Source organism: Eleutherodactylus coqui, chromosome 10 (genome assembly GCF_035609145.1).
Source record: "Eleutherodactylus coqui strain aEleCoq1 chromosome 10, aEleCoq1.hap1, whole genome shotgun sequence".
Classification (NCBI taxonomy): Eukaryota; Metazoa; Chordata; class Amphibia; order Anura; family Eleutherodactylidae; genus Eleutherodactylus; species Eleutherodactylus coqui.
Window position 1 is genome coordinate 14,595,029 of NC_089846.1, and position 27,664 is coordinate 14,622,692.

Consider the following 27,664-nt stretch of genomic DNA (forward strand, 5'->3'; position numbering starts at 1 on the left):
ATTGTGAGGGCAGTATAACAGTATATACAGTGCTGTGTACAGTGAGGGCAGTATAACAGTATATACAGTGCTGAGTATAGTGAGGGCAGTATAACAGTATATACAGTGAGGGCAGTATATACAGTGCTGTGTATTGTGAGGGCAGTATAACAGTATATACAGTGCTGTGTACAGTGAGGGCAGTATAACAGTATATACAGTGAGGGCAGTATATACAGTGCTGTGTATTGTGAGGGCAGTATAACAGTATATACAGTGCTGTGTACAGTGAGGGCAGTATAACAGTATATACAGTGAGGGCAGTATAACAGTATATACAGTGCTGTGTACAGTGAGGGCAGTATAACAGTATATACAGTGAGGGCAGTATATACAGTGCTGTGTATTGTGAGGGCAGTATAACAGTATATACAGTGCTGTGTACAGTGAGGGCAGTATAACAGTATATACAGTGCTGTGTACAGTGAGGGCAGTATAACAGTATATACAGTGCTGAGTATAGTGAGGGCAGTACAACAGTATATACAGTGCAGTGTACAGTGAGGGCAGTATAACAGTATATACAGTGCTGTGTACAGGGAGGGCAGTATAACAGTATATACAGTGCTGTGTACAGGGAGGGCAGTATATATAGTATATACAGTGCTGTGTATTGTGACAGAATCTTCTATATGGGACCCCGACCCCCTAATGCCTCTTCCCACCATATCTGCGCTCCCTGCAGGCGGTATACGGCAGGTTATCCGGCAGGTTATCCGGACATATAAACTCCCATAGAACAACCTGCTGCCTTCTCCCTGTCACTGCAGAAAGCCCCTGAGCGGTGGGCTGTCACAAACACCCCGCGTCTAATGGCCCCCCAGCTAGAGATGCCGTAGGGAATAACCCTGAACCTTCTCCTCCCGCTTCACCGTCATCTGACCAGCAGTGAGGGGGTTACAGCCCGCAGCTCACGGGGACAGATGGGAGAAGCCCCCGCAGCCCGGCCGTACATGAGGGGCTCCGAGGTGCGGCCCGACAGGAGGGCTGTCAGGGGGCAGAGTCCGGGGGCTGCGCGGCCAATGATGGCGGCCGGGGGCGGCGGAGGGGAGACTCCTCATTACATAAGACAAACGTCAATAATCCGCGGGAAAACTGACGGCGGCTGAACATGGCGAGGAGCGGCGGAGCCCGGGGGACGAGCGGGGCCTGCGGCAGCCGGCTGTGAGGGCGACACCCCGGCACTGAGGTGAGACCCCGGCGAGTGACATGTCAGGTACCCCACTAATAGACGGAGGGAACCCCCTAATATACTGAGGAACCCCCCCTGATGTGTAATGTACCCCACTAATATACTGAGGGAACCCCCCTGAAGTGTCAGGTACCCCACTAATATACTGAGGAACCCCCCCTGTGTCAGGTACCCCACTAATATAATGAGGGATCCCCCTGATGTGTCAGGTACCCCACTAATATACTGAGGGAACCCCCCTGATGTGTCAGGTACCCCACTAATATAATGAGGAACCCCCCCCCCTATGTCAGGTACCCCACTAATATACTGAGGGATCCCCCCTGATATGTCAGGTACCCCACTAATATACTGAGGCAGCCCCCCTGATATGTCAGGTACCCCACTAATATACTGAGGCAGCCCCCCTGATATGTCAGGTACCCCACTAATATACTGAGGGATCCCCCTGATGTGTCAGGTACCCCACTAATATACTGAGGGAACCTCCTGATGTGTCAGGTACCCCCCTAATATACTGAGGAACCCCCCCCCCCTGATATGTCAGGTACCCCACTAATATACTGAGGGAACCCCCTAATATACTGAGGAACCCCCCCCTGATGTGTCAGGTACCCCACTAATATACTGAGGAACCCCCCCCCCTATGTCAGGTACCCCACTAATATACTGAGGGATCCCCCTGATGTGTCAGGTACCCCACTAATATACTGAGGAACCCCCCTGATGTGTCAGGTACCCCACTAATATACTGAGGGATCCCCCTGATGTGTCAGGTACCCCACTAATATACTGAGGGAACCTCCTGATGTGTCAGGTACCCCCCTAATATACTGAGGAACCCCCCCCCCCCTGATATGTCAGGTACCCCACTAATATACTGAGGGAACCCCCTAATATACTGAGGAACCCCCCCCTGATGTGTCAGGTACCCCACTAATAGACTGAGGGAACCCCCCCTAATATACTGAGGGAACCCCAGGATATGTCAGGTACCCCCCTAATATACTGAGGAACCCCCCCCCCCCCCTGATATGTCAGGTACCCCACTAATATACTGAGGGAACCCCCTAATATACTGAGGAACCCCCCCCTGATGTGTCAGGTACCCCACTAATAGACTGAGGGAACCCCCCCTAATATACTGAGGGAACCCCAGGATATGTCAGGTACCCCCCTAATATACTGAGGGAACCCCCTAATATACTGAGGAATCCCCCTGATGTGTCAGGTACCCCACTAATATACTGAGGGAACCCCCTGATGTGTCAGGTACCCCACTAATATACTGAGGGAACCCCCTGATATGTCAGGTACCCCACTAATATACTGAGGGAACCCCCTGATATGTCAGGTACCCCACTAATATACTGAGGAATCCCCCTGATGTGTCAGGTACCCCACAAATATACTGAGGGAACCCCCTGATGTGTCAGGTACCCCACAAATATACTGAGGGAACCCCCTGATGTGTCAGGTACCCCACAAATATACTGAGGGAACCCCCTGATATGTCAGGTACCCCACTAATATACTGAGGGAACCCCCTGATATGTCAGGTACCCCACTAATATACTGAGGGATCCCCCTAATATACTGAGGAACCCCCCCCTGATGTGTAAGGTACCCCACTAATATACTGAGGGAACCCCCTGATATGTCAGGTACCCCACTAATAGACTGAGGGAACCCCCTAATATACTGAGGAACCCCCCCTGATGTGTAAGGTACCCCACTAATAGACTGAGGGAACCCCCTAATGTGTCAGGTACCCCACTAATATACTGAGAACCCCCCTGATGTGTCAGGTACCCCACTAATATGCAGAGGGAACCCCCTGATGTGTCAGGTACCCCACTAATATACTGAGGGAGCTCCCCTGATGTCAGGTACCCCACTAATAGACTGAGGGAACCCCCCTGATGTGTCAGGTACCCCACTAATATACTGAGGGAGCCCCCCTGATATGTCAGGTACCCCACTAATATACTGAGGCAGCCCCCCTGATATGTCAGGTACCCCACTAATATACTGAGGGAGCCCCCCTGATATGTCAGGTACCCCACTAATATACTGAGGGAGCTCCCCTGATGTGTCAGGTACCCCACCAATATACTGAGGGAGCCCCCCTGATGTGTCAGGTACCCCACTAATATACTGAGGGAACCCTCTGATATACTTAAGAACCCCCATGATGTGTCAGGTACCCCACTAATATACTGAGGGACTCCCTGATATGTCAGGTACCCCACTAATATGCTGAGAGAACCCCCTGATGTGTCAGGTACCCCACTAATATACTGAGGGACCCCCCCCCCCTGATGTGTCAGGTACCCCACTAATATACTGAGAACCCCCTGATATATCAGGTACCCCACTAATATACTGAGGGACCCCCCCTGATGTGTCAGGTACCCCACTAATATGCTGAGGGAGCCCCCCTGATATGTCAGGTACCCCACTAATATACTGAGGGATCCCCCTGATATGTCAGGTACCCCACTAATATACTGAGGGATCCCCCTGATATGTCAGGTACCCCACTAATATACTGAGGGAACCCCCCTGATATGTCAGGTGCCCCACTAATATACTGAGGGAACCCCCCTGATGTGTCAGGTGCCCCACTAATATACTGAGGGAACCCCCCCTGATGTGTCAGGTACCCCACTAATATACTGAGGGAACCCCCCCTGATGTGTCAGGTACCCCACTAATATACTGAGGGAACCCCCCCTGATGTGTCAGGTACCCCACTAATATACTGAGGGAACCCCCCTGATATGTCAGGTACCCCACTAATATGCTGAGAGAACCCCCTGATGTGTCAGGTACCGCACTAATATACTGAGGGACCCCCCCCTGATGTGTCAGGTACCCCACTAATATACTGAGAACCCCCTGATATATCAGGTACCCCACTAATATACTGAGGGACCCCCCCTGATGTGTCAGGTACCCCACTAATATGCTGAGGGAGCCCCCCTGATATGTCAGGTACCCCACTAATATACTGAGGGATCCCCCTGATATGTCAGGTACCCCACTAATATACTGAGGGATCCCCCTGATATGTCAGGTACCCCACTAATATACTGAGGGAACCCCCCTGATATGTCAGGTACCCCACTAATATACTGAGGGAACCCCCCTGATGTGTCAGGTGCCCCACTAATATACTGAGGGAACCCCCCCTGATGTGTCAGGTACCCCACTAATATACTGAGGGAACCCCCCTGATGTGTCAGGTACCCCACTAATATACTGAGGGAACCCCCCTGATATGTCAGGTACCCCACTAATATACTGAGAGAACCTCCTGATATATCAGGTACCCCACTAATATACTGAGGGCCCCCCCTCTATGTCAGGTACCCCACTAATATACTTAGGGAACCCCCTGATATGTCAGGTACCCCACTAATATACTTAGGAAACCCCCTGATATGTCAGGTACCCCACTAATATACTGAGGGCCCCCCCCCTGTGTCAGGTACCCCACTAATATACTGAGGGCCCCCCCCCCTGTGTCAGGTACCCCACTAATATACTGAGGGCCCCCCCCCCTGTGTCAGGTACCCCACTAATATACTGAGGGAACCCCCCCTGTGTCAGGTACCCCACTAATATACTGAGGGAACCCCCCCTGTGTCAGGTACCCCACTAATATACTGAGGGAACCCCCCCTGTGTCAGGTACCCCACTAATATACTGAGGGAACCCTCCTGATGTGTCAGGTACCCCACTAATATACTGAGGGAACCCCCTGATATGTCAGGTACCCCACTAATATACTGAGGGAACCCCCTGATATGTCAGGTACCCCACTAATATACTGAGGGACCCCCTGATATGTCAGGTACCCCACTAATATACTTAGGGCCCCCCCTCTGTCAGGTACCCCACTAATATACTGAGGGGACCCCCTGATATGTCAGGCACCCCACTAATATACCGAGATAGTATGCCCACTGTATGGGTGAGGTAACACCCCCTTTCAACATCCTTCAGGTGGAGATGTCCTGTGGGGGGATCATTCAAGCAGAGGAGGTTGTGAGTTGTCATTCAGGCAGAAGTGTTCCAGAGGGTCATTCAGGCAGGTGTTAGGGCAGGGGGGTCATTCAGGCAGGAGGGGTCCGCAGGGGTCATTCAGGCAGGTGTTAGGGCAGGGGGGTCATTCAGGCAGGAGGGGTTGGGAAGGGGGTCATTCAGGCAAAAGGGGTCCGGAGGGGTTATTCAGGCAGGAGGGGTCCGGAGGGGTTATTCAGGCAGGAGGGGTCCGGAGGGGTTATTCAGGCAGGAGGTGTTAGGGCGGGGGGTCATTCAGGCAAAAGGGGTCCAGGGGGGTCATTCCTGCAGGAGGTGTTGGGATGGGGGTCATTCAGGCCGGAGGAGTTGGGATGGGGGTCAGGCAGAAGGGATCCGGGGGGAGGGGGGTCATTCAGGCCAGAGGGGTTGGGATGGGGGTCATTCAGGCAGAAGGGATCCGGGGGGAGGGGGGTCCTTCAGGCAGGAGGGGTTGGGGCAGGGGTCATTCAGGCAGAAGCAGCCTACATCTATGGGCGCCTGACCTACAATTGGGGAGACGGGTTAATGAAGTTGTCCATCACTGTAGTTCTCACAGGTTCTCACTCCTCACTCTGCAGTTCTTGCCCTCAGGGCTTGCACTCTAGTGTATTTGTGGTCAGACGCGTGTCTCGCTGCTTGTGGGTAGTGACTAATGCCTGACTCACCTCATAGAGCAGAACAATCCCGCTCATCGTTCACTGCAGTTTTGTGGTTTCTCTCCCTGCAGGTGCTGTGAGGGTTGTAGGGGCCGGGCTGCACTTGAACTTTAGGTCCTGCAGGTGATGTGAGGGTTGCAGTGTCCGGGTTGCACTTGAACTTTAGGTCCTGCAGGTGGCATGAGGGTTGTATCGGGCGGGCTGCACTTGAACTTTAGGTCCTGCAGGTGGTGCGCGGGCTGTAGCACTTGGGCTGCACTTGAACTTTAGGTCCTGCAGGCGGTGCGTGGGTTGTAGTGCTCGGGCTGCACTTGAACTTTAGGTCCTGCAGGTGGTGTGAGGGTTGTAGTGGCCGGGCTGCACTTGAACTTTAGGTCCTGCAGGTGGTGTGAGGGTTGCAGTGGCCGGGTTGCACTTGAACTTTAGGCCCTGCTGGTGTTGTGAGGGTTACAGTGGTTGGCCTGCACTTGAACTTTAGGTCATGCAGGGGGTGTGAGGGTTGCAGTGTCTGGGTTGCACTTGAACTTTAGGTCCTGCAGGTGGTGCGCAGGTTGTAGTGCTCGGGCTGCACTTGAACTTTAGGTCCTGCAGGTGGTGTGAGGGTTGTAGTGGCCGGGCTGCACTTGAACTTTAGGCCATGCAGGTGTTGTGAGGGTTGTAGTGGCCGGGCTGCACTTGAACTTTAGGTCCTGCAGGTGGTGTGAGAGTTGTAGTGGTTGGCCTGCACTTGAACTTTGGGACCTGCAGGTGGTGTGAGGGTTGTAGTGGCCGGGCTACACTTGAACTTTAGGCCCTGCAGGCGGTGTGAGAGTTGTAGTGGTTGGCCTACACTTGAACTTTGGGACCTGCAGGTGGTGTGAGGGTTGCAGTGGCCGGGTTGCACTTGAACTTTAGGCCCTGCGGGTGTTGTGAGGGTTACAGTGGTTGGCCTGCACTTGAACTTTAGGTCATGCAGGGGGTGTGAGGGTTGCAGTGTCTGGGTTGCACTTGAACTTTAGGTCCTGCAGGTGGTGCGCAGGTTGTAGTGCTCGGGCTGCACTTGAACTTTAGGTCCTGCAGGTGGTGTGAGGGTTTTAGTGGCCGGGCTGCACATGAACTTTAGGTCCTGCAGGTGGTGTGAGGGTTGTAGTGGCCGGGCTGCACTTGAACTTTAGGCCATGCAGGTGCTGTGAGGGTTGTAGTGGCCGGGCTGCACTTGAACTTTAGGTCCTGCAGGTGGTGTGAGAGTTGTAGTGGTTGGCCTGCACTTGAACTTTGGGACCTGCAGGTGGTGTGAGGGTTGCAGTGTCCGGGTTGCACTTGAACTTTAGGCCCTGCAGGTGGTGTGAGAGTTGTAGTGGTTGGCCTGCACTTGAACTTTGGGACCTGCAGGTGGCGTGAGGGTTGTAGTGGCGGGCTGCACTTGAACTTTAGGTCCTGCAGGTGGTGTGAGGGTTGAAGCGGCCGGGCTGCACTTGAACTTTAGGTCCTGCAGGTGGCGTGAGGGCTGCAGTGGCCGGGTTGCACTTGAACTTTAGGTCCTGCTGGTGATTGGGGGGTTGCAGTGGTTGGCCTGCACTTGAACGTTAGGTCCTGCTGGTGATTGGGGGGTTGCAGTGGTTGGCCTGCCCTTGAACTTTAGGTCCTGCAGGTGGCGTGAGGGTTGTAGTGGCCGGGTTGCACTTGAACTTTAGGTCCTGCAGGTGGTGTGAAGGCTGTAGTGGACGGTCTGCACTTGAACTTTAGGTCCTGCAGGTGGTGTGAGGGTTGTAGTGGACGGTCTGCACTTGAACTTTAGGTCCTGCAGGTGATGTGAGGGTTGTAGTGGCTGGGCTGCACATGAACTTTAGGTCCTGCGGGTGGTGTGAGGGTTGTAGCGGCTGGGCTGCACTTGAACTTTAGGTCCTGCAGGTGGTGTGAGGGTTTTGGTGGCCGGGCTGCATGCACAATTTATGTAGCAGCGCTGATTGACTCCTAATTAGTCGGGCAGAGTAGTCGCTTACGATCTAGTGCTGCACAGCTGACTGAGTTGCGCCGTCCAACAACTTTAGCTTATTCTGAGTTCACATTCTGGTTTGCAAATTGCAGTTATCATGAAGTTTGAGCGCCGGGCTTTTGCAGCATTTATTAACCATTTGTGCGCCAAGGGGGGATTTTCCTACTGCTTTTGCTTCTGTAATAAAACTTGGCTGATTAGCGGGACTAATTAATTGGGGGAGGCTTCCTGCGATGGACTACTGATGTCACAACAGCGCTGATGCCACAGCTCGACTTTATCATCCGTTGCGTTATCGCTGCCAGGCGTGGGTCATGTGACTTGCTTCAGTCGCACCCCTAGGGATCTTTCACGAATTCTGTCCTGCAAGTCGCAGTAAATTTCACACCAAGGCAGAAAGATGCGGAAATAAAATGGCTTAAAACGGCCCGCAGTTCTGCGTCAGACGGTCAGCGCTGCTTTGTTGTGGGATTCCACAGTGGCAACATCTACTGCTCGCTGGTATCTGCCCAGCTGTTATTGCATAGACTTGGTAGCCGCGCCTGCGATATCCGCCTGGGCCGCTGCACTATGAAAAGAGCGTCCGTCCTCCAGGTCTGTCTGCAATCACAGCTGGTCCGGCGGTGATAGACGGGGGTCCTGACCCTCACTAATCAGCCATTGATGCCCTATCCTGTCTTGGACGACTCCTTTAAGCCTGGCATCAAACACAACCATGCAAAAAAAAAACAAAAAAACATTTTTTCCCCCATTTTTGTCACTGGTGCGTTTGTCATGTTTTTTTGCCACGTGTCCTGATATTAGCCCTATAGGGGTAGCGGTTTTTGGTTTTGCACACTCGGTCTGTTTTTTCTCAGTTGCCCATCATGGGTATTGCGCTTCATCTCTTCCCCCTCTTGGTCTCGCCCATTAGCATGCCCTGTGCAGCGGATGCCATGCTGTCCCTTTAGCCGTCTCCTTGTCCTGTAGGGTCTCTCCCCCTTGGTTGCCTGATTTGTGCAAAACTTTTGGTGCACATGGCTGCATTTCTGCCGCGTCCCCCTCCCCACCTCCCGTCGATGGGGGTCTAGTAGATGCTGCTTTTTGCTACATTTTCTTCATAAAGGCATCTAAAACGTGATGCGACTTTTAATGCTCCCAGGTTTGGCGTATGTCACATTAGTAACTCGGTCCCTTTACTCCCACCCTGCACATATGAGTCCTGGTGGGCTGTGGTGTACCTGGCCTTCAGGCTGTGACTCAACCCCCTCCTGAGACCTGACTGGAGTGTTTTCCGTCTCTGATCTACCAGGCGCCAAGTTCTGCGTATCCGTTGATCATTTCAGGGATAGGAGTTTGGCCCGGAGTTCCCCTTTCATCACATCTGATGAGATATGAAAGTATCCGGCGATATCCCGCAGTCTGATGCGCTGCAGAGCGTCTCACCCGCTGGGGGGGGGGGGGGTTACTTTATTAGAAAACAGGAAATACAAATGACAGCTAAGGTTTCCGCTGTAGAATAATCCTCGGTGTCCTGGTGGAGCGAGGGATCATCGGCAAGCAGGGAGAAGACCGAGTTCTGTCATTGTGCAGCCTTCTGTCCACTAGGGGGAGGTATTGGGCTGTGCAGGGAAACATAGAGTGTAAGTTCTGCAGACCACGCCGTCCGCTGAGCCCGCTGCTGCTGTCCTCCTCCTTCACAAGCCGTTACGTTGGCGGTTTTTCGGCTGTGCCTCATCTCGTTCTCACATTGCTCCTGTCACTGAATGACGCAGGAAGAGGAAGCTGCTACTGACTCATAGTAAGAAATGGTTCACCAGCTGCTACCAAGCGTGCACCTGATTAACTGCTTCACGTCCTGAGGAGCGCTGGGCGCCCTGTGCACGTCCGCATCTGATTAACTGCTTCATGTCCTGAGGAGCGTCGCATGCCCGTGTCCAGTCCTGCCACAGTCGACCTAAGTACCCTCAGCGCTCTGAGGTGTATGCAGTGGCAGCGCCCGGCTCTATGCCCTGCATGCAGAAAGGTTAGTGGAATGACAAGTCTGCTTGGATCTCGCAGGATGCGTATCCACCGGTTAACCATTTATTCCCAGGGGGGACTAGCAGTTGCTCTCCAGGTACATCTCGCTGCTTCAGGTGGAGTTAATGGGTTTTCATCCTATGTTCTGTCCAGCAGAGATGGAAGACGGGAGCCTGGAGCCAGCGCTGCGAGATGTCTACATGTCTTGTGGGCACCTCCACCACTCATCCATGGAGGCGTCTGCAAGGAATGAACAGGGCTGTTCAGAGCTGATGGTCAGTCAAGCCGAAGGGCAATACGTTCTATGCCGGTGGACGGATGGGCTCTATTACCTGGGGAAGATTAAGAGGGTAAGTGCAAACATACAGCGGATATTCCAGGGAGGCGCCGGTGCCCACTTCTGGGGTTACTGCTGATGATCATGCCATCTGTCAGGGGGGCTCAGTGTTACTGTGGTCCTAGGCATGGTGGGAGGGATGCATTGTGTGAGATAAGGAGATTAGATTGTGAGCTCCTGGGGTCAGGCATGATGCATTGTGTCAGATGGGGAAATTAGATTGTGAGCTCCTGTGGGAGGGTGTGAAAAGCGTGATGCACTGTGGGTACTGCGCCTACGTCATTGATGTTACTGCCATATAAATAGTGGGAAGTAGAATAAAAATAGAGCAGAACATGCCGATCATTCTCTGCTCACCGAGGCGATTCTGGGTACATGGCAAGGAACAAACTCCTAACCGTCACACTCTGGCGGGTGTTGGTCCTCTGCAGCCGGGAACCGCAAATTTATAGATTTTAGTAGATTTATTAATGACCCGGTGGAAGGTGGATCGGGATAAGTTGGGCACAAAAGTGGCAAATGAAATGTAACACTGATAAATATAGGGTTTTGCACATGTGCAGAGGAAATCCATGACAGCATTACACCAAATAAGGGAGATGGAATAAAACCTCCACAGCGCCACCTATTGGAAGGCAGCATTCCTTGAAGCCAAAGTTAGACTCTTTATACAAGCCATGTAACAATAACTGGGAATTAAAAGCAAAGCCAGACCCCATATACAGACAGCTGTTTCAGGGTATTGGATCATCACAGCATAAATGGGAAACCACTGGGTAACACTGACATGGAAAAAGACTTGGTAGGTTTTAGTTAACTGTAAGTTTAACTGGGGCAACCAGTGTCAGGCAGCTGCTGCCAAAGCAGATAGGATCATGGGGGGCATCCTCTCTACAAGTCACAGGTCAGACTGGCGCCAGTACTCAAGAAGGACATATCAGAGCTTGAGCCGGTACAAAGGCAGGCAGCTAAAGTAATAAATGGAACGGGCGGACTACAATACCCAGAGAGGTCATCAAAATTGGGGTTATTTAGTTTAGAAAAAAGACGGCTGAGGGGCGACCTAATAACTATGTATAATATATCAGGGTCAGTGCAGAGATCTCTCCCATCATCTATTATACCCAGGACTGTAACAAGGGGGCGCTCTAATAACTATGTATAAATATATCAGGGGACAATACCGAGATCTCTCCCATCATCTATTACACCCAGGACTGTAACAAGGGGGCGCTCTAATAACTATGTATAGATATATCAGGGGTCAGTACAGAGATCTCTCCCATTATCTATTATACCCAGGACTGTAACAAGGGGGCGCTCTAATAACTATGTATAATATATCAGGGGACAATACAGAGATCTCTCCCATCATCTATTACACCGAGGACTGTAACAAGGGGGCGCTCTAATAACTATGTATAATATATCAGGGGACAATACAGAGATCTCCCATCATCAATTATACCCAGGACTGTAACAAGGGGGCGCTCTAATAACTATGTATAGATATATGAGCGGTCAGTACAGAGATCTCTCCCATCATCTATTATACCCAGGACTGTAACAAGGGGGCGCTGTAATAACTATGTATAGATAGGCCCCCTGCACACGCGTGAAAACACACTTGGTAAACAAATCGCGGCATGTTCTATTCCTGTGCGGGTCTTGCTGAGGCCCACACAGAAATGTCAGTGGTGACGGGCCGGCTCCGCTCTGTGCATGCGCCGGCTAGCCGGCGCATAGCAGAAGACAGAAGACGCCGGGAGCTGGTGAGCCGCAGATCTCTGCAGCGGCACGGGTCTGCATCCCGCTGCGAGAATTCTCACAGCAGGATCCGTCCCGGTCGTCTGCAGGCGGCCATATACAGAGATCTCTTCCATCATTTTCGATAGCTAGACTTAGAATCGACAAGAAATCTTTCCCTTTTAAATGAGAAAACTTGGCTTTCTACATTATTATTTATTATTATTTTATTATTTTTTTTGCTTGTTTTTGGCTTTTTGTGGTTCACCATTTGGGATAATAGACTGAACTGGGTGGCTATATATATGGTCTTACATACTGTGACTGTTCGTTTTCATGCCTTGTAGGTGAGCAGCACAAAGCAGAGCTGCCTCGTAACGTTCGAAGACAACTCCAAGTACTGGGTGCTGTGGAAGGACATTCAGCACGGTAAGACCCGGAGCCATCCGGTGTAAGGTGTAATAAGGCCGTTATCGGGGTCGGTGCCTCATGGAGAATACAGTGTTATGTACAAAAAGAGCAATATTCTACTAAAACAGAGCGAGGAGCCGCCATTGTCTCCTTTTCTCTATAAAGGGACCGCAGACAGCGGCAATGTCCCCGTGATGATGGTCATTATTTAGATCTTCCACACGCTTCTTTTTAAAGGAGTTTCCCTCTCCACTGGATAGAGGATAAGTATCTGTTGGGGTTCTGACAACTGGACCCCACTGATCGCAAGAATGGGGGGTTTTGCACATTTATTGATGGATATGATCACTTCAATACCTTTACTGAATGGCCACTTTTATTAGAGACCCCCATCTGGTAGCGTTTTGCACCTCCTTTGGCCTCCAGAACTGCAGCAATTCTGCAGGAATATCGGCCCCTGTGGACAGGAAGCTTCTTGTAGTTGCTGCAAATTTGATGGAGGTGCTGATATGTTCTGAACAGCTGACGGGAAGGGCTCATTGAAAGAGGATCAAGTCATCGTCAAAAATGATTCATAGGAGGATGTTGGAAATTGATCCAACTAATGACCCTTTTACACGGGCCGTCAGTCGGGTAGATGACGTCAGCGCTCATGCAGTCATCGGTGCTCATGCAGAGCGTTAACACTGACAGACGTCGCCGCTGGATTGCGGGCTTCTCGCTCAGCACTTCACCTTCTATGAGGGGTGCTGAAAAGTATTGAGCCATACCCCAAAAATTGAGCTAGGAAGCTGGAACTGCCGCACTATTCTACATATTTCCCCAGGATGCCAACGCACTTCTGACGTCTCTCCTGCATTTTTTTTAAGTCCCTGCAAATAGAATTCTACCGACTGTTCATCAAACAACTCATTTGCAGCATTAGTTGCCTCCAAAACATTCCCAAACCGTTGTCCCTTTAGGTGTTTTTTTAAATTGCGGAACAGATGGTAGTCAGATGGAGCCAGGTCAGGTGAATGGGGCATCAGTTGAAAGCTTAATGAGGTCATTTTTACAATACTGGCACCTGCATTGCGTGACGGGGCATTGTCATGCAGCAGGATGACACCTTTGGAGAGCATTCCTGAACGTGTTTCCTTAATATTTTGTCTCAGTTTTGTCAATAACGAACAGTAATATATTGCATTGATGGATGAACCCCTTGGGAGGTCCACGAGCAGAACTCCCTCCTTATCCCAAAAAATGGTTGCCATTTGCTTCTGCACTGACCTTTACACACAGAACTACTTTGGCCTGGGGGAACCACTGTGCCTCCATTCTTTAGACTGTTCCTTTGTCTCTGGCACAGTAACAGTAGATCCATTTCTCATCACCGGTTACCAGATTGTCCAGGAAATCGGACTCATTTCTTGCAAAATGCTCCAAAATAGCCACCGATGTCTCCACACGTCTCCTTCTGTTCGGGATCCACTTGGCTGTCAGATTTCTCATTCCCCAGTGGTTGTGGATAACGGCACCATCTCTCTCACATGATATCCCCAGATATGTAGCCATTCTTCTGGCTGATAGTCGTCGGTCCTCCATGATCCTGCCATGGATCGCTTTCACGTTTGCAGGCAAGCAGACGGAGACCGGCCTCCACTGGGGTTCTCGCTTTCAACACCAGTTTTAAAATTCACAACCCAACGTTTACCTGTTGTACATAAAGGGCCGCCGTCGCCCAAAGTTTGTGACATTTCATCATGGATCTGCTCTGCACCTTTCCCTTGGAGAGACAGGAACTAGATTCTGGTCCTCTGCTCTTCCACACTGAAGTCTTTGGAGATACCGCCATGTTCACTTTGGACAGGGAAAAAGATAAGTTAAAATCCTAGGTAGTTCATTTTCGCATAATTCAATATAGACAAATAGACAAGTCCACCCTGCGATTTACAGCTTCCTAGCTCAATTCTGTCTGGCTAAGGCTCAGTACTTATCAGCACCCCCTCGTATGTGCAGCGGGGAGCGTCTACTCTGAGCGACGAGCCCCACCATCCGGCCATGCTCTTTAAGATGATTTAGAGTTAGCTTTAAAAACCTGTGAATGAAGTTTGAGCAATAATCGCCCCATGTGAATGGCCCATAATGTGTCCGGACGTACAGCCCATCGGTCCTCAGGACAGACGGCCCATAACGTGTCCGGACGTACAGCCCATCGGTCCTCAGGACAGACGGCCCATAACGTGTCCGGACGTACAGCCCATCGGTCCTCAGGACAGACGGCCCATAACGTGTCCGGACGTACAGCCCATCGGTCCTCAGGACAGACGGCCCATAACGTGTCCGGACGTACAGCCCATCGGTCCTCAGGACAGACGGCCCATAACGTGTCCGGACGTACAGCCCATCGGTCCTCAGGACAGACGGCCCATAACGTGTCCGGACGTACAGCCCATCGGTCCTCAGGACAGACGGCCCATAACGTGTCCGGACGTACAGCCCATCGGTCCTCAGGACAGACGGCCCATAACGTGTCCGGACGTACAGCCCATCGGTCCTCAGGACAGACGGCCCATAACGTGTCCGGACGTACAGCCCATCGGTCCTCAGGACAGACGGCCCATAACGTGTCCGGACGTACAGCTCATCGGTCCTCAGGACAGACGGCCCATAACGTGTCCGGACGTACAGCTCATCGGTCCTCAGGACAGACGGCCCATAACGTGTCCGGACGTACAGCCCATCGGTCCTCAGGACAGACGGCCCATAACGTGTCCGGACGTACAGCCCATCGGTCCTCAGGACAGACGGCCCATAACGTGTCCGGACGTACAGCCCATCGGTCCTCAGGACAGACGGCCCATAACGTGTCCGGACGTACAGCCCATCGGTCCTCAGGACAGACGGCCCATAACGTGTCCGGACGTACAGCCCATCGGTCCTCAGGACAGACGGCCCATAACGTGTCCGGACGTACAGCTCATCGGTCCTCAGGACAGACGGCCCATAACGTGTCCGGACGTACAGCTCATCGGTCCTCAGGACAGACGGCCCATAACGTGTCCGGACGTACAGCTCATCGGTCCTCAGGACAGACGGCCCATAACGTGTCCGGACGTACAGCTCATCGGTCCTCAGGACAGACGGCCCATAACGTGTCCGGACGTACAGCTCATCGGTCCTCAGGACAGACGGCCCATAACGTGTCCGGACGTACAGCTCATCGGTCCTCAGGACAGACGGCCCATAACGTGTCCGGACGTACAGCTCATCGGTCCTCAGGACAGACGGCCCATAACGTGTCCGGACGTACAGCTCATCGGTCCTCAGGACAGACGGCCCATAACGTGTCCGGACGTACAGCTCATCGGTCCTCAGGACAGACGGCCCATAACGTGTCCGGACGTACAGCTCATCGGTCCTCAGGACAGACGGCCCATAACGTGTCCGGACGTACAGCTCATCGGTCCTCAGGACAGACGGCCCATAACGTGTCCGGACGTACAGCTCATCGGTCCTCAGGACAGACAGGCCATAACGTGTCCGGACGTACAGCTCATCGGTCCTCAGGACAGACGGCCCATAACATGTCCGGACGTACAGCTCATCGGTCCTCAGGACAGACGGCTCATCGGTCTTCAGGACAGACGGCCCATAACGTGTCCGGACGTACGGCTCATCGGTCCTCAGGACAGACGGCCCATAACAGCAGACGACCAGTTCCAGCACCTTTGTGTCTAAGACTAACGGAGGGGAGATTCCAGGGGGCAAAAGAACGCGAACATTGTATTGTGGTGGAAAAAGTCACCTGGTCAGACGGGTCCAGGCTTCTGTTGTATCTGTGACCCCCTTCGTGCTGGCTGGTCAGAATATGTCAATCCTTCCATCAATCTGCAGCATCTACAGGAGCTTCCTGTCCGCACGGCTAATATTCCTGCAGAACAACTTCATTGAACTCTACGCCATCGTGAATTGCTGCAGTTCTGAAGGCCAAAGAAGGTGCAACACCCTGCTAGATGGAAGGGGGGGGGGTCTCTAATAAAGGGGCCATTCAGTATATGTATATCACAAGCAATGTGAGCATATCCATCAATAATGTGGGAAATCTGTATATCAGTCCATATACCATCCACAATATGAGAACAGACAAGTTAACACAATGAAGGGTTTGGCATTAGGGTGTTAATAAGGGATGGGAGGCACAGGGTCAGACAATGTTCATGCGCTCATTCTCGTCATCACCAGCGAGGCTTTCTAGATAAAGTATATTGGGAAATTGCATAAAGTTAGAAAACCTCTTCAGAAATTCCAGGTAAGACTCTTCTAGGGCTTTTCTTACCCGTCAGTCTCAGTTTGAGCGGGAACAGCCATTCATTCACAGAATGATCTGGACTTTCCCTTGCTTGGTCTCAAGTCCAGACGTGTAATTACAGTATGTAATAATGGCATTGTCCCAAGTGTGCAGCCCATTCAGACGGTCGGCGCTGCTGCATGCAGGGATTCCTATTCACAACCAGCCTCATCCCATAACCTCATGTGTGCAGGAGGAGCTCAGGTATACCATTCAGATAACCACTTCACCACATGCAATATCACATGTGGTGGTATAGCGATGCAGCAGAAGGAGTTACAAAACATATGCAGTATTTATTTACGAACAAAGGAAAGTGATTTGTTACAATAAATTTTAGCACCTGCTGCTAACTAAATCCTGTGATTTATATTTGTCACGTAGTGAAAAGGAGGCTTAGAGTGTGCAGTGATTGGTGCCCAACTTTCCGTACAAGCAACCATCACCTTCTGCCACAATTCTACAGCAATCCGCCTAGCCCTGTCCTCAATATTGCTGAGATTGCAAGCTTGAAGTGTTTAGAATATAGGCTGATTTGTACCCAGCTTTCCCAAGCTTCTGCACGTATGCGTAGTGAAAGCTCAAGTCATCCACTTGATCCATTCTAACACACTCCACAGCTCTCCAATACTTAACAAAACTAGTGGTGGCAGCATTTATTTGAATATTGGTAAACTGAAACCCGATGTATGAATTATCCAGACCCAACTCAATCTTTGGAGTTATCATTTGTTTTAAAATGGACAAGGCTGACTTTTAAATCGCAGATTTAATTTAGAAAAGGTCTAGCAGTGCCAAAATATATAATACGTACCAAGATATACAAAAGGTATTGTTACATGGGAGAATAAGGAATACAGGAGAAATTAAAACAAAGTTACCAGACTTGGATATCGGTCCAATGGTCTGATTCGGCGGCGCTCTTAGAAACAAAGGGAAGTACCATATACTGTAGCATATCTTTGTGGCTCCGACGATTTGGGCCTGTGGGGTCCCACGTTACAAATGATCCCTCAGAACACTCCTTTCCCCTCTGATGTCATTCAGGAGGGTTGAGGTGGAATCCTGTATGCCTCGTGGAAAAATCATAATTCCCCATTTTCGGGGGGGGGCTCTGATCTTGACTATAGGCCCGGCACATTTTTCGTCATGATTTTAGCTCCTATTTGAGTCTGCACACGGGTATGTTCAGATACATACTGATAATGAAGTAGCCCGCTGGTGAGGCTGGGGGCAGCACAATGACTACGGGATTGTTTTGGGGGAGTTCTCCCATATCAGGGGCTCTACTGCCTTTATGGCTATTACTATAAGATAGTGAGGCAGGAATAACTGATGGAAGACTGCGAGACGTTGAGTATTATATCTTTATACCACCAAGGAACCGCTCCCATGCTGCGCTCCCCACTGCAGTGCAGTAAGCTATAACGTAGCAGCAGTTACTAGTCGGTGATTGTAGAGTCATATGCAACGTTCAAAGTGTATTCTCCCTGACATGAGCTGCTTCTGTGTTCACAGCCGGGGTGCCGGGAGAGGAACCCAAGTGTAATATCTGCATGGCCAAGACGAAAACCTCTCTGAATGACATTCTCATATGTGGAAAGTGCGGACTTGGTAGGTGCAACTCTAGCTCTGGACAATTTTAGGGGGAGTATAGTAACACACTGACACTTTGGTGGGGAGGGGGGGGGACAGAGAATGATACAATGACACTTTGGTGGGCAGGGGGGGGGACAGAGAATGATACATTGACACTTTGGGCAGGGGGGGGACAGTGAATGATACAATGACACTGGTGGGCAGGCGGGGGGGGACAGAATGATACAACGACACTTTGGTGGGCGGGGGGGGACAGAGAATGATACGACACTATGGTGGGCGGGGGGGGCAAAGAATGATACAATGACACTTTGGTGGGCGGGGCGGGACAGAGAATGATACAATGACACTTTGGTGGGCGGGGGGGGCAAAGAATGATACAATGACACTTTGGTGGGCGGGGTGGGACAGAGAATGATACAATGACACTTTGGTGGGCGGGGGGGACAAAGAATGATACAATGACACTTTGGGGGGCGGAGAATGAGACAATGACACTTTGGGGGGGCGGAGAATGATACAATGACACTTTGGGGGGGCGGAGAATGAGACAATGACACTTTGGGGGGGGCGGAGAATGATACAATGACACTTTGGGGGGGCGGAGAATGAGACAATGACACTTTGGGGGGGCGGAGAATGATACAATGACACTTTGGGCAGGGGGGGACAGTGAATGATACAATGACACTGGTGGGCAGGTGGGGGGGGGTGACAGAGAATGATACAACGACACTTTGGTGGGCAGGGGGGGACAGTGAATGATACAATGACACTGGTGGGCAGGCGGGGGGGGACAGAGAATGATACGACACTTTGGTGGGCAGGGGGGGAGAGAGAATGATACAACGACACTTTGGTGGGCAGGGGGGGACAGAGAATGATACAATGACACTTTGGTGGCGGGAGGGGGAGGCAAAGAATGATACAGTGACACTTTGGTGGGCAGGGGGGGGCAAAGAATGATACAGTGACACTTTGGTGGGCGGGGCGGGACAGAGAATGATACAATGACACTTTGGTGGGCGGGGGGGCAAAGAATGATACAATGACACTTTGGTGGGCAGGGGGGGGCAAAGAATGATACAGTGACACTTTGGTGGGCGGGGCGGGACAGAGAATGATACAATGACACTTTGGTGGGGGGGGGCAGAATGATACAACGACACTTCGGTGGGCAGGGGGGGGGGCGGAGAATGATACATTGACACTTTGGGGGGGAAAGGATAGGGACACATTGACACTTGGGGTTGAGCAATGAATTAAAAGCTGCTTTTAGACGAGCCAATTCTCATTTGAACAAGCCAATGACCTCGCCGCTAGTTATTCGCTCCCGTTCAGCCTCTTTAGGCAGGCGGACATATCATTGGCCCGTTCCTTCCTGAGTTTATTCACACATCTCATTCATGCTGCGTTTTTGCTTATACGGTTTGGACATACTGCAGGTAAGTTCTGTTTGAGACGGGCGGTTCACCTCAACAGACTCAAAACATCCTGACCTTTTCTATGTGGGACGGGTATCTGGGGGTCTCCCAACCTTACACAATACTGAGGGCCGAGCCCATTACCGGGAATCTCCAGAGTTGTGACGTGTTTTACTGGGAAAGATGGAAATGCCTGAGGAATGTTGATCCTTCCGCTGCGAGGAATGTGCTCTGCTCTCCGCAGACATCTGTAACCCGGGCGGAATGGATGCTTTAATTGCTTCCGCATGAGTCCTGGGGGGCAGGTATATCCGGGCACACTTAACCTTTCTTCCCCAGTATCTGGAGTTGTCGCCTCTGACCGCTTCACCCCTCTAGTTCCTGCTCAGGCCTGGGAATGGCGCCAACTTTCATGAGAATACTGCTGTGGAACATGATTGGATTTTTGTGTCCGACACATTAAGGGCTCCCACCCAACTGCCAACAGGACTTTCTAATGTTAAAAATGCATCACAAGTTTGTGCTTTGTGATTTTTGTGCCTTTTTAACATTAGAAAGTCCCATTGATATTCGCATTAAACGCTGCGCTAAAAAAACGCGCAAGTAGGTGGAGCCCTAACCCCACAACTTTACTCTAACTTTCATGTGAGCCTGAGCCGCTGTGTGGCTGCACGGCTTCCTTTCATGTAACTGAAGCTTCGTCCTTGTGTAATAGAAAGTAGCGGAGGGGGGCAGAACCTTCCATCTTCATTACTCATCTTTATAATGATTCCTGATTGCTGTCATTGAATGGAAGCTTACTTGGTTGCCTCTACAGGCTGTCCTGACCTCGTCCAGCTGAAGGATTGTGGACGACTCTGAGCGCAGCACGAATCTATTGTATTAACTGCTGATGTCTTCGTTATACAAGTGCGACGATTTACTTACACTGGGGCTACACCTCGACTTAGATTGCGCGACACGAAGTCACAAAGTATACTAATCATCCGTTTGATTTTTGGTTGCCGGTCAGAAGTCACACGCAACTGTGCAATCGTAGACTGCAATGTAAATCACTTGTGACGGTGATGCTAAATCCCAGCGCAAAGAGTTGCACAACGACAACTTGCACAATTTTATTTTTTTGCACGAGGTTTGACACGGGACCAAAGTGTGCTTGTAGCCCGAGCCTCATGTGGTCGCATGACATGAAGATCAGGGTCTTACTGGAAGATCCCATCTGATGATTATCAGGGAGGTTGCATTGTAGCTGAATTCTGCCACAATGTGGCAGCTGTAAATAATCCCCAAGACTGATGGATTTTTGGTTGCAAGTCGCATGCTCCAATGCACATGGTGTCTAATAGAGATGAGCGAGCATTGCCCTTAGCGAGTACCTGCCTGCTCCAGACAAAAGGTTCGGGTGCCGGCACGGGGGAGCAGCGAGTAGCGGCAGTCAGCAGGGAGAAGCGGGGGGTCGAGAGGGAGAGAGAGATCTCCCCCCTCCTCGTTCCGCCCCGCTCTCCCCCGCAGCTCCCTGCCCGCCGCCAGCACCGGAACCTTTCGTCTCGAGCGGGCAGGTACTCGCTAAGGGCAATACTCGCTCATCGCTAGTGTCTAACTCTGACTTGGCTGGTATTTAAATGTCAAATCGAAGCTCTGAAACAGTCATGTAACAGCAAGTCGACCGAAGTCACCGTGTAGCCGTAACTGTAGAGATGTGTGTCTTGTATCTGAAGCCTGTTTTGCTATCATTTCAGGATATCATCAGAAGTGCCACATCCCAGCGGTGGAGAGCGGGGAGAACGGCGTTCTGGAGCCCTGGTTCTGCAGACGCTGTATCTTTGTCCTGGCTGTTCGGGTAAGAGTACACCGCTGTCAGTGACCGATCGGAGGCTTACAATACTTTGCTAGTTACAGAATCCAAAAACTTAGCAGTTTTGCTGCGCAGAACTTGAGGAAAGCTGGGTGACAACCTCCTTAGGAGACCATATTGTCTATCACTCAGCTTTCCAAAGCTCATTCATTGGACGCTCGTTAAAAAAGGAACGGCAGTATAAGGCAGCACAACTGGGCAGACTTGCTGTTCAGGACTGTAGCAAAGCTGGGTGCTCTTTGTGAGCTCTAATGGCTGCCATATTGGTTATCCCCCATCTTTTTTAGATTCGCATCATGCAGTGATGAGGGTGTGGGGGATGTAATGTTTGCAGGGTTCTAGGAAAGCTGGATTACAAGTAATGGCTGCTGTGGTTATTGTCTGGCTTTCTCTGAAACACATGCTCCAGAATAGAAGTTTTAACAACTCCACAGAAATGGATGATGAGGGGCTGCCCTCTTTTAACCCTTTCCCAATATCACTCACTATACATGTACAGTGGATGGGGACGGTATGGAGCAAGCTCAGGAGCTGAGGCTGCTTCATATGCTGTGGGTGACATCTATAAAACACAGCTGACACCCGGCCGTAATGGCCAGGATCAGAGAGAACTCCAATGCCAGCTATTTAACCCTTTAGATGCTGCAGTCACTGCTGACCACTGCATCTAAATGGTTGGACAGAAGGAGGGGACACTTCCTGTCCCTCTGCAACACAATTGCGATGTGCTGTTCAGTTGCTGTGGCAGTCCGGGTCCTAATGAGCTTGCCATTTGAAATACTTCTATTCCAGGGTGCAATAGAGTGATTGCCATGGAACAATACACTGCTATATGGAAGTACTGCAGTATATTGTAGGAGTGATTGAAAGGTCGCATATTCAAGTCCCATGTGAGGATTAAAAAAAGAAGCGTAATAGAGTTATAAAAAATGTACATAAAATATTAAAAGTACAAAAACACTTTAATTTTTTTTCACATAATGAAATAGAAACGTAATGAAATATAATTGGTATCTCCCTGTTTGAAACAGTCCAATCTAATAACGGTATAACATTATTTATTCCACACGGTGACCACTGTTTAAAACACTGAAGCACTTCGACAAAAATGATCAAAGTCATACGGACCCAAAAAATATAACAATAGAAACCCCAGTTCGCCCTGCAATAAAATAAGCCCTCACACACTACCATTGACAGAAAAATAGCTATATGGTTAAAACATGGACATAAAAAGTGAGTCTGAGGAGTAATGATGCCCCTTATGGACAGGACCACAGAAGGGAGGACCACGAGGGTGTTGTGCACTGGTGTCAAGCTAATTTTTACAGGGGGCCACCTCAGCCTTATGGTTACCTTCAAAGGGCCAACTCGTAATTGTTAGACTGTATAGTAATAGTGTCCCTTATATTGGAGGCCCCAGTAGTAATAGTGGCCGCCATGGTGGCTCCAGTAGTGATAGTGTCTTTATTGGCCCCAGTAGTAAGTCACCCCATGGTAGTCCCAGTAGTAATGGCGACATCCCTATTTGCTTCTGGCTGGCCAGCATCACTATAGGCATTCCACTTACCCAGCCTGGAGCTCTGGTTTAGTGGTGGCAGTCGCTGCTGCATCTAAACGCGCTGACCTCTCCGCATCTGCGCTCTATACAGGATGGTGCACACAGGGGGTGGGGGTGAAAGGTCAGCAGTCTCGGTGAGTTGAATGGCAGTTAGTTTGCTGCATGGCCGGTGGGCCACATAAAGTGAGGTAGCAGTCCGGATTCGGCCTGAAGGTCTTGTGCTTGATATATATGCGGTTTAAGGCCTCTTTCACATGGGCGACAGTGGTATCTCTGCGATATATGAATATGGCTGTGATTTGTTCATCGAGCGCTGCAGTGATTGGCTGAGCCGTGAAACTTGAGAGCCAATCAAAATCAGTGCTTGCTGGATGTGGGATTTATGAACCCCCCCTGAGCAGGAAGTGGCAGCTGAAGACTACAAACAAGTGCAGCGAACTGCCAGAGGAATTCAAGGTCCAGATGAATTACATCCTAGGATACTAAAGGAGGCAGTGAAGGTAATTGCTGAACCACTCGCCATAATCTTTGAAAATCCCTGGAGATTAGGAGAAGTACCAGAAGATTGGAAAAGGGCAAATGTTGTCCCTATCTTCAAAAAAGGGAAGCAGGTGGACACAGGAAACTACAGGCCTGTGAGCCTGTCTTCTATACCGGGAAAGATCTTTGAACAAATTATTAATCAACATGTATGCAAGTACTTGGATGAGAATGGAGTAATTAACCAGAGCCAGCATGGGTTTGTAACAAACAAGTCATGCCAGACAAATCTAATTTCCTTCTATGACAGAATCACTGACTGGGTTGATCAGGGAAATGTGGTGGATATACTATATCTTGACTTTAGTAAAGCATTTGACAAAGTATCTCATACCATACTAATTGAAAAAATGACCAAATAGGGATTGACAAGGAAACTGTTAGGTGGATTCACAACTGGCTGAGTGATCGTACTCAAAGAGTGGTCATAAATGGCTGCACATCCAAGTGGAAGAATGTATCAAGTGGGGAACCACAAGGCTCTGTCCTAGGCCCAGTGTTGTACAACATATTTATAAATGATCTGGAGGAGAGAATTGAGGGGAAACTGATCAAATTTGCTAATGACACAAAGCTAGGAGGGATAGCTAACAGTAGGGAAGAGAGGGAGAGGATTCAAAAAGATCTAGAATAGCTTGAACAGTGGGCAGTGACTAACAGAATGGTATTTAACAAGAAGAAATGCAAAGTCCTACATCTGGGGAAGAAAAATGAAAAAAGCACATACAGAATAGAAGGAATTGGGCTCAGCGGCAGTACATGTGAAAAAGACTTGGGTATACTAATAGATCATAGACTGAACATGAGTCAACAATGTGATGCAGCAGCCAAAAAGGCAAACACAATTCTGGGGTGTATTAAGAGAAGCATAGAGTCTAGATCACATGAGGTCATTATCCTCCTCTACTCTTCCTTAGTCAGACCTCATCTGGAATACTGTGTCCAGTTCTGGGCACCCCTATTTAAAAAAGACATAGACAACTTGGAGAAAGTTCAGAGAAGAGTTACCAAGATGGTGAGCGGTCTGCAAATCATGTCCTATGAGGAACGGTTAAAGGATCTGGGAATGTTTAGCTTGCAGAAGAGAAGGCTGAGAGGAGACTTAAAGGGGTTGTCTCGCGAAATCAAGTGGGGTTATACACTTCTGTATGGCCATATTAATGCACTTTGTAATATACATCGTGCATTAAATATGAGCCATACAGAAGTTATTCACTTACCTGCTCCGTTGCTAGCGTCCTCGTCTCCATGGTTCCGTCTAAATTCGCTGGCAGCTTGCTTTTTTAGACGCGCTTGCGCAGTCCGGTCTTCTGCTCAGCACGAGCCGCTTCAGCCTGCTAGCCGCTACAGCTCTTCTGCGCATGCGCAGACGAGCTGTCACTTCTCGGGAGCGCGCTGGAGCGGCCATTCTGTACCATCCTCTCTTAGAGGAAGGTGCAGAAACTTGAGCCGCCCAGCCGTCCCGAGAAGCCGCCCAGCTGTCCCGCCGTCCTGCCGCCCAGGTAAGTGATGGGCCGGGGGGGGGGCTGCCGCTTTGCCGGGGGGGGGCTGCCGCTGGGCCGGGGGGACTGCCGCTGGGCCGGGGGGGCCTTCGTCTGTTGTCAGGGGTCTAGCGCCGGTTACCTGCTGCCTGGCGGTGGGTGACTGTGTGCCGTGGTCGGCCGCGTTCAATCCAGGGGTCCGGTCGGCGGCTGCGGGGCGTCTGGTTGTCAGGGAGACACAGCTGGTAGCGTCTCGGGAGCGCGCACGTCGGGCTACAGCAAGCGACGGGAAAAAAGCCGGCGGCCATCTTGGGAAAATTTTTATAAGTTGCTGGAACTGTAAGTACAAACCAGCTAGAAAAGTCATTTACAGGGGGGCTTAGTAATGTATGCTTAATTAGGGGGACTGGGCAAAAAAAAAATTCACTGCTTCCTCGAGACAACCCCTTTAATAGCTGTCTACAAATATCTGAAGGGCTGTCACAGTGCGGAGGGATCAGCCCTATTCTCATTTGTACAAAGAAAGACTAGAAGCAATGGGATGAAACTGAAAGGGAGGAGACACAGATTAGATATTAGACCATGAGGGGGATCAATGAGTGGAACAGGTTACCACAGGAGGTGGTGAGTTCTCCTTCAATGGAAGTGTTCAAACAAAGGCTGGACAGACATCTATCTGGGATGATTTAGTGATCCTGCACTGAGCAGGGGGTTGGACCAGATGACCTTGGCGGTCCCGTCCAACTCTATCATTCTATGATTTTAGGAGAAGTGCGGCAGAACCAAATCCCTGCCCACCCAGAGATCTTTTATAACTCCTTTCAAACATTATAAGGTACCATAAAAAAAAAATACATTCGTCCCGCAAACATCAAGCATCAGCTCTGTCAACGGAAAAATAAAGTTATAGGCAAGGACGAAAAAAATGAGCCTGGTTCACTGTGGGAAGGGGTTAAATTATTCTCTGCAAATAAAGAAGAAATTAAAGCGAAATCCGTAAATGAGTCCTCTGTCACTTACTCTTTACTACAAGTGTCTGCGGTTCGACTTCTCCAGCCACGTCCTCTTCATTGCATATTCTTCCCCAGCATTCAGCTTAGCCGCAGTCCCGAGACGCCCGTTATCCTCAGCGCACAAATACGTCACGCCCGAGGACCGTCTGTGGCCGGCCGCTCGTCGTCTCGCTGAAGTCATGCTCGGTGTCTACCAGGCTCATTAGCTGGCCCACAATGGTGTAGTGTCCTCTCCACCGACGCTGCTGGTAAATGAGGATCTGGCCGCTGTGAGGTCACCACGCAGATCACACCCTGCTGTACAGTGGTAAGAGTACCCGCTGCGCCAGGGTGTGTGCCAGGCACGACGCTACTTCAAACACTTATGGGGTTTCTGTCTATTAATCCATGTTGTAAAATATTTGACAAGGAGTCTAACTGACTGGCGAGACATTATCTATCCAGCAAGAGCCGGCTGAGTCAGTAAGAGTCAGGCCAGGTCAGATGCAGCACCAAGAGTGACCACTAGGAAGCAGCATAGAACACGTAGGATGCGTGGTGGGAAAAAGCGTGTACAATAGGGAGAGACACACCTACCTATATCATCAGTGGAGGGACCTACAGTCACACACATGTTTGTATCGTCACAAGAGAGACCTTCAGATGAGCAAATATTGCCCAAGGCCGGTGAAGCACAGGCTTATTATGGCCACGTATATGTGTTTGTAATCCGGATGAGTGTTCTGGCTTGACGTGAACCCTGAGCATCATGGCAATCTATGGTCAGGCCGGGGCGCTCATCCGTATTAAGGATGCATAAATGCAGATGTAACATGTGCATACTGGCCCAACTCACAGAGGGAGAAAAGTCAAAACTTGAGCCCCATTTACATGCAATGATTATCACTCAAAATGCGTCCAAATGATGGATTTGCGTGATAGTCGTTATGTGTAAACGCTTCCATCTTTCACTCTTCATCTGAATTATGATTTTTAGATGAACATAAAATCCATCGTTCAGCCGAAGAGCTAGCAGGACCGCACGCTGTGTTCTTCACACGAGCAGCTGATTGCATTGTATTCAGCTGGCAGCCTGCGGCAACCTGTGCAAAAAGCCCAGACCGCATGCTTGGATTTGCAAACAGTTGTGGAGGCTTATTCGCACGCAAATGAAGCTGATTAGTGCCCATTAGTACTTTATGCAAAATGATCGCTAGAACTGTCAATCGTTTGAAAGATTGTCTTTGTGTGTAAATGAGCCTTTACTGTCAAAAAGTATTGGGGGGGGGGGATGTGCAATTCCACAGGCCTGCAAAACAAAGCTTTTTTTTTTTTAAAGTTTTTTATGAAGTTTAGTACTTTTATGTGAAACCTAGTTTTACCTAGAAAGTTTTTGATGCTGATTGATGGGTATATTTTGCTTCTGGGATGTTTCTCTTCATGGTCCAGCATTGGGG

At 50.3% G+C, this 27,664-nt stretch overlaps 1 protein-coding gene across 4 annotated transcripts in view; it reads left to right on the top strand.

Annotated features, from left to right (window-relative positions):
- The first annotated feature begins 965 nt into the window (after positions 1–965).
- The window catches only part of PHF19 (PHD finger protein 19), a 55,971-nt gene continuing 29,272 nt past the window's right edge, over positions 966–27,664 (top strand). Inside the window, exons 1-5 of one of the 4 annotated variants that reach the window (XM_066580311.1) lie at positions 966–1,228; positions 10,085–10,281; positions 12,362–12,443; positions 18,274–18,369; positions 21,518–21,618. In XM_066580311.1, coding sequence (XP_066436408.1) covers positions 10,090–10,281; positions 12,362–12,443; positions 18,274–18,369; positions 21,518–21,618 — 471 coding nt within the window. In that variant the 5' untranslated portion in view covers positions 966–1,228; positions 10,085–10,089. Of the gene's footprint in view, positions 1,229–9,580; positions 9,936–10,084; positions 10,282–12,361; positions 12,444–18,273; positions 18,370–21,517; positions 21,619–27,664 lie in introns of those variants that run through there. The other 3 variants (XM_066580310.1, XM_066580308.1, XM_066580309.1) reach the window with 3 other exon arrangements.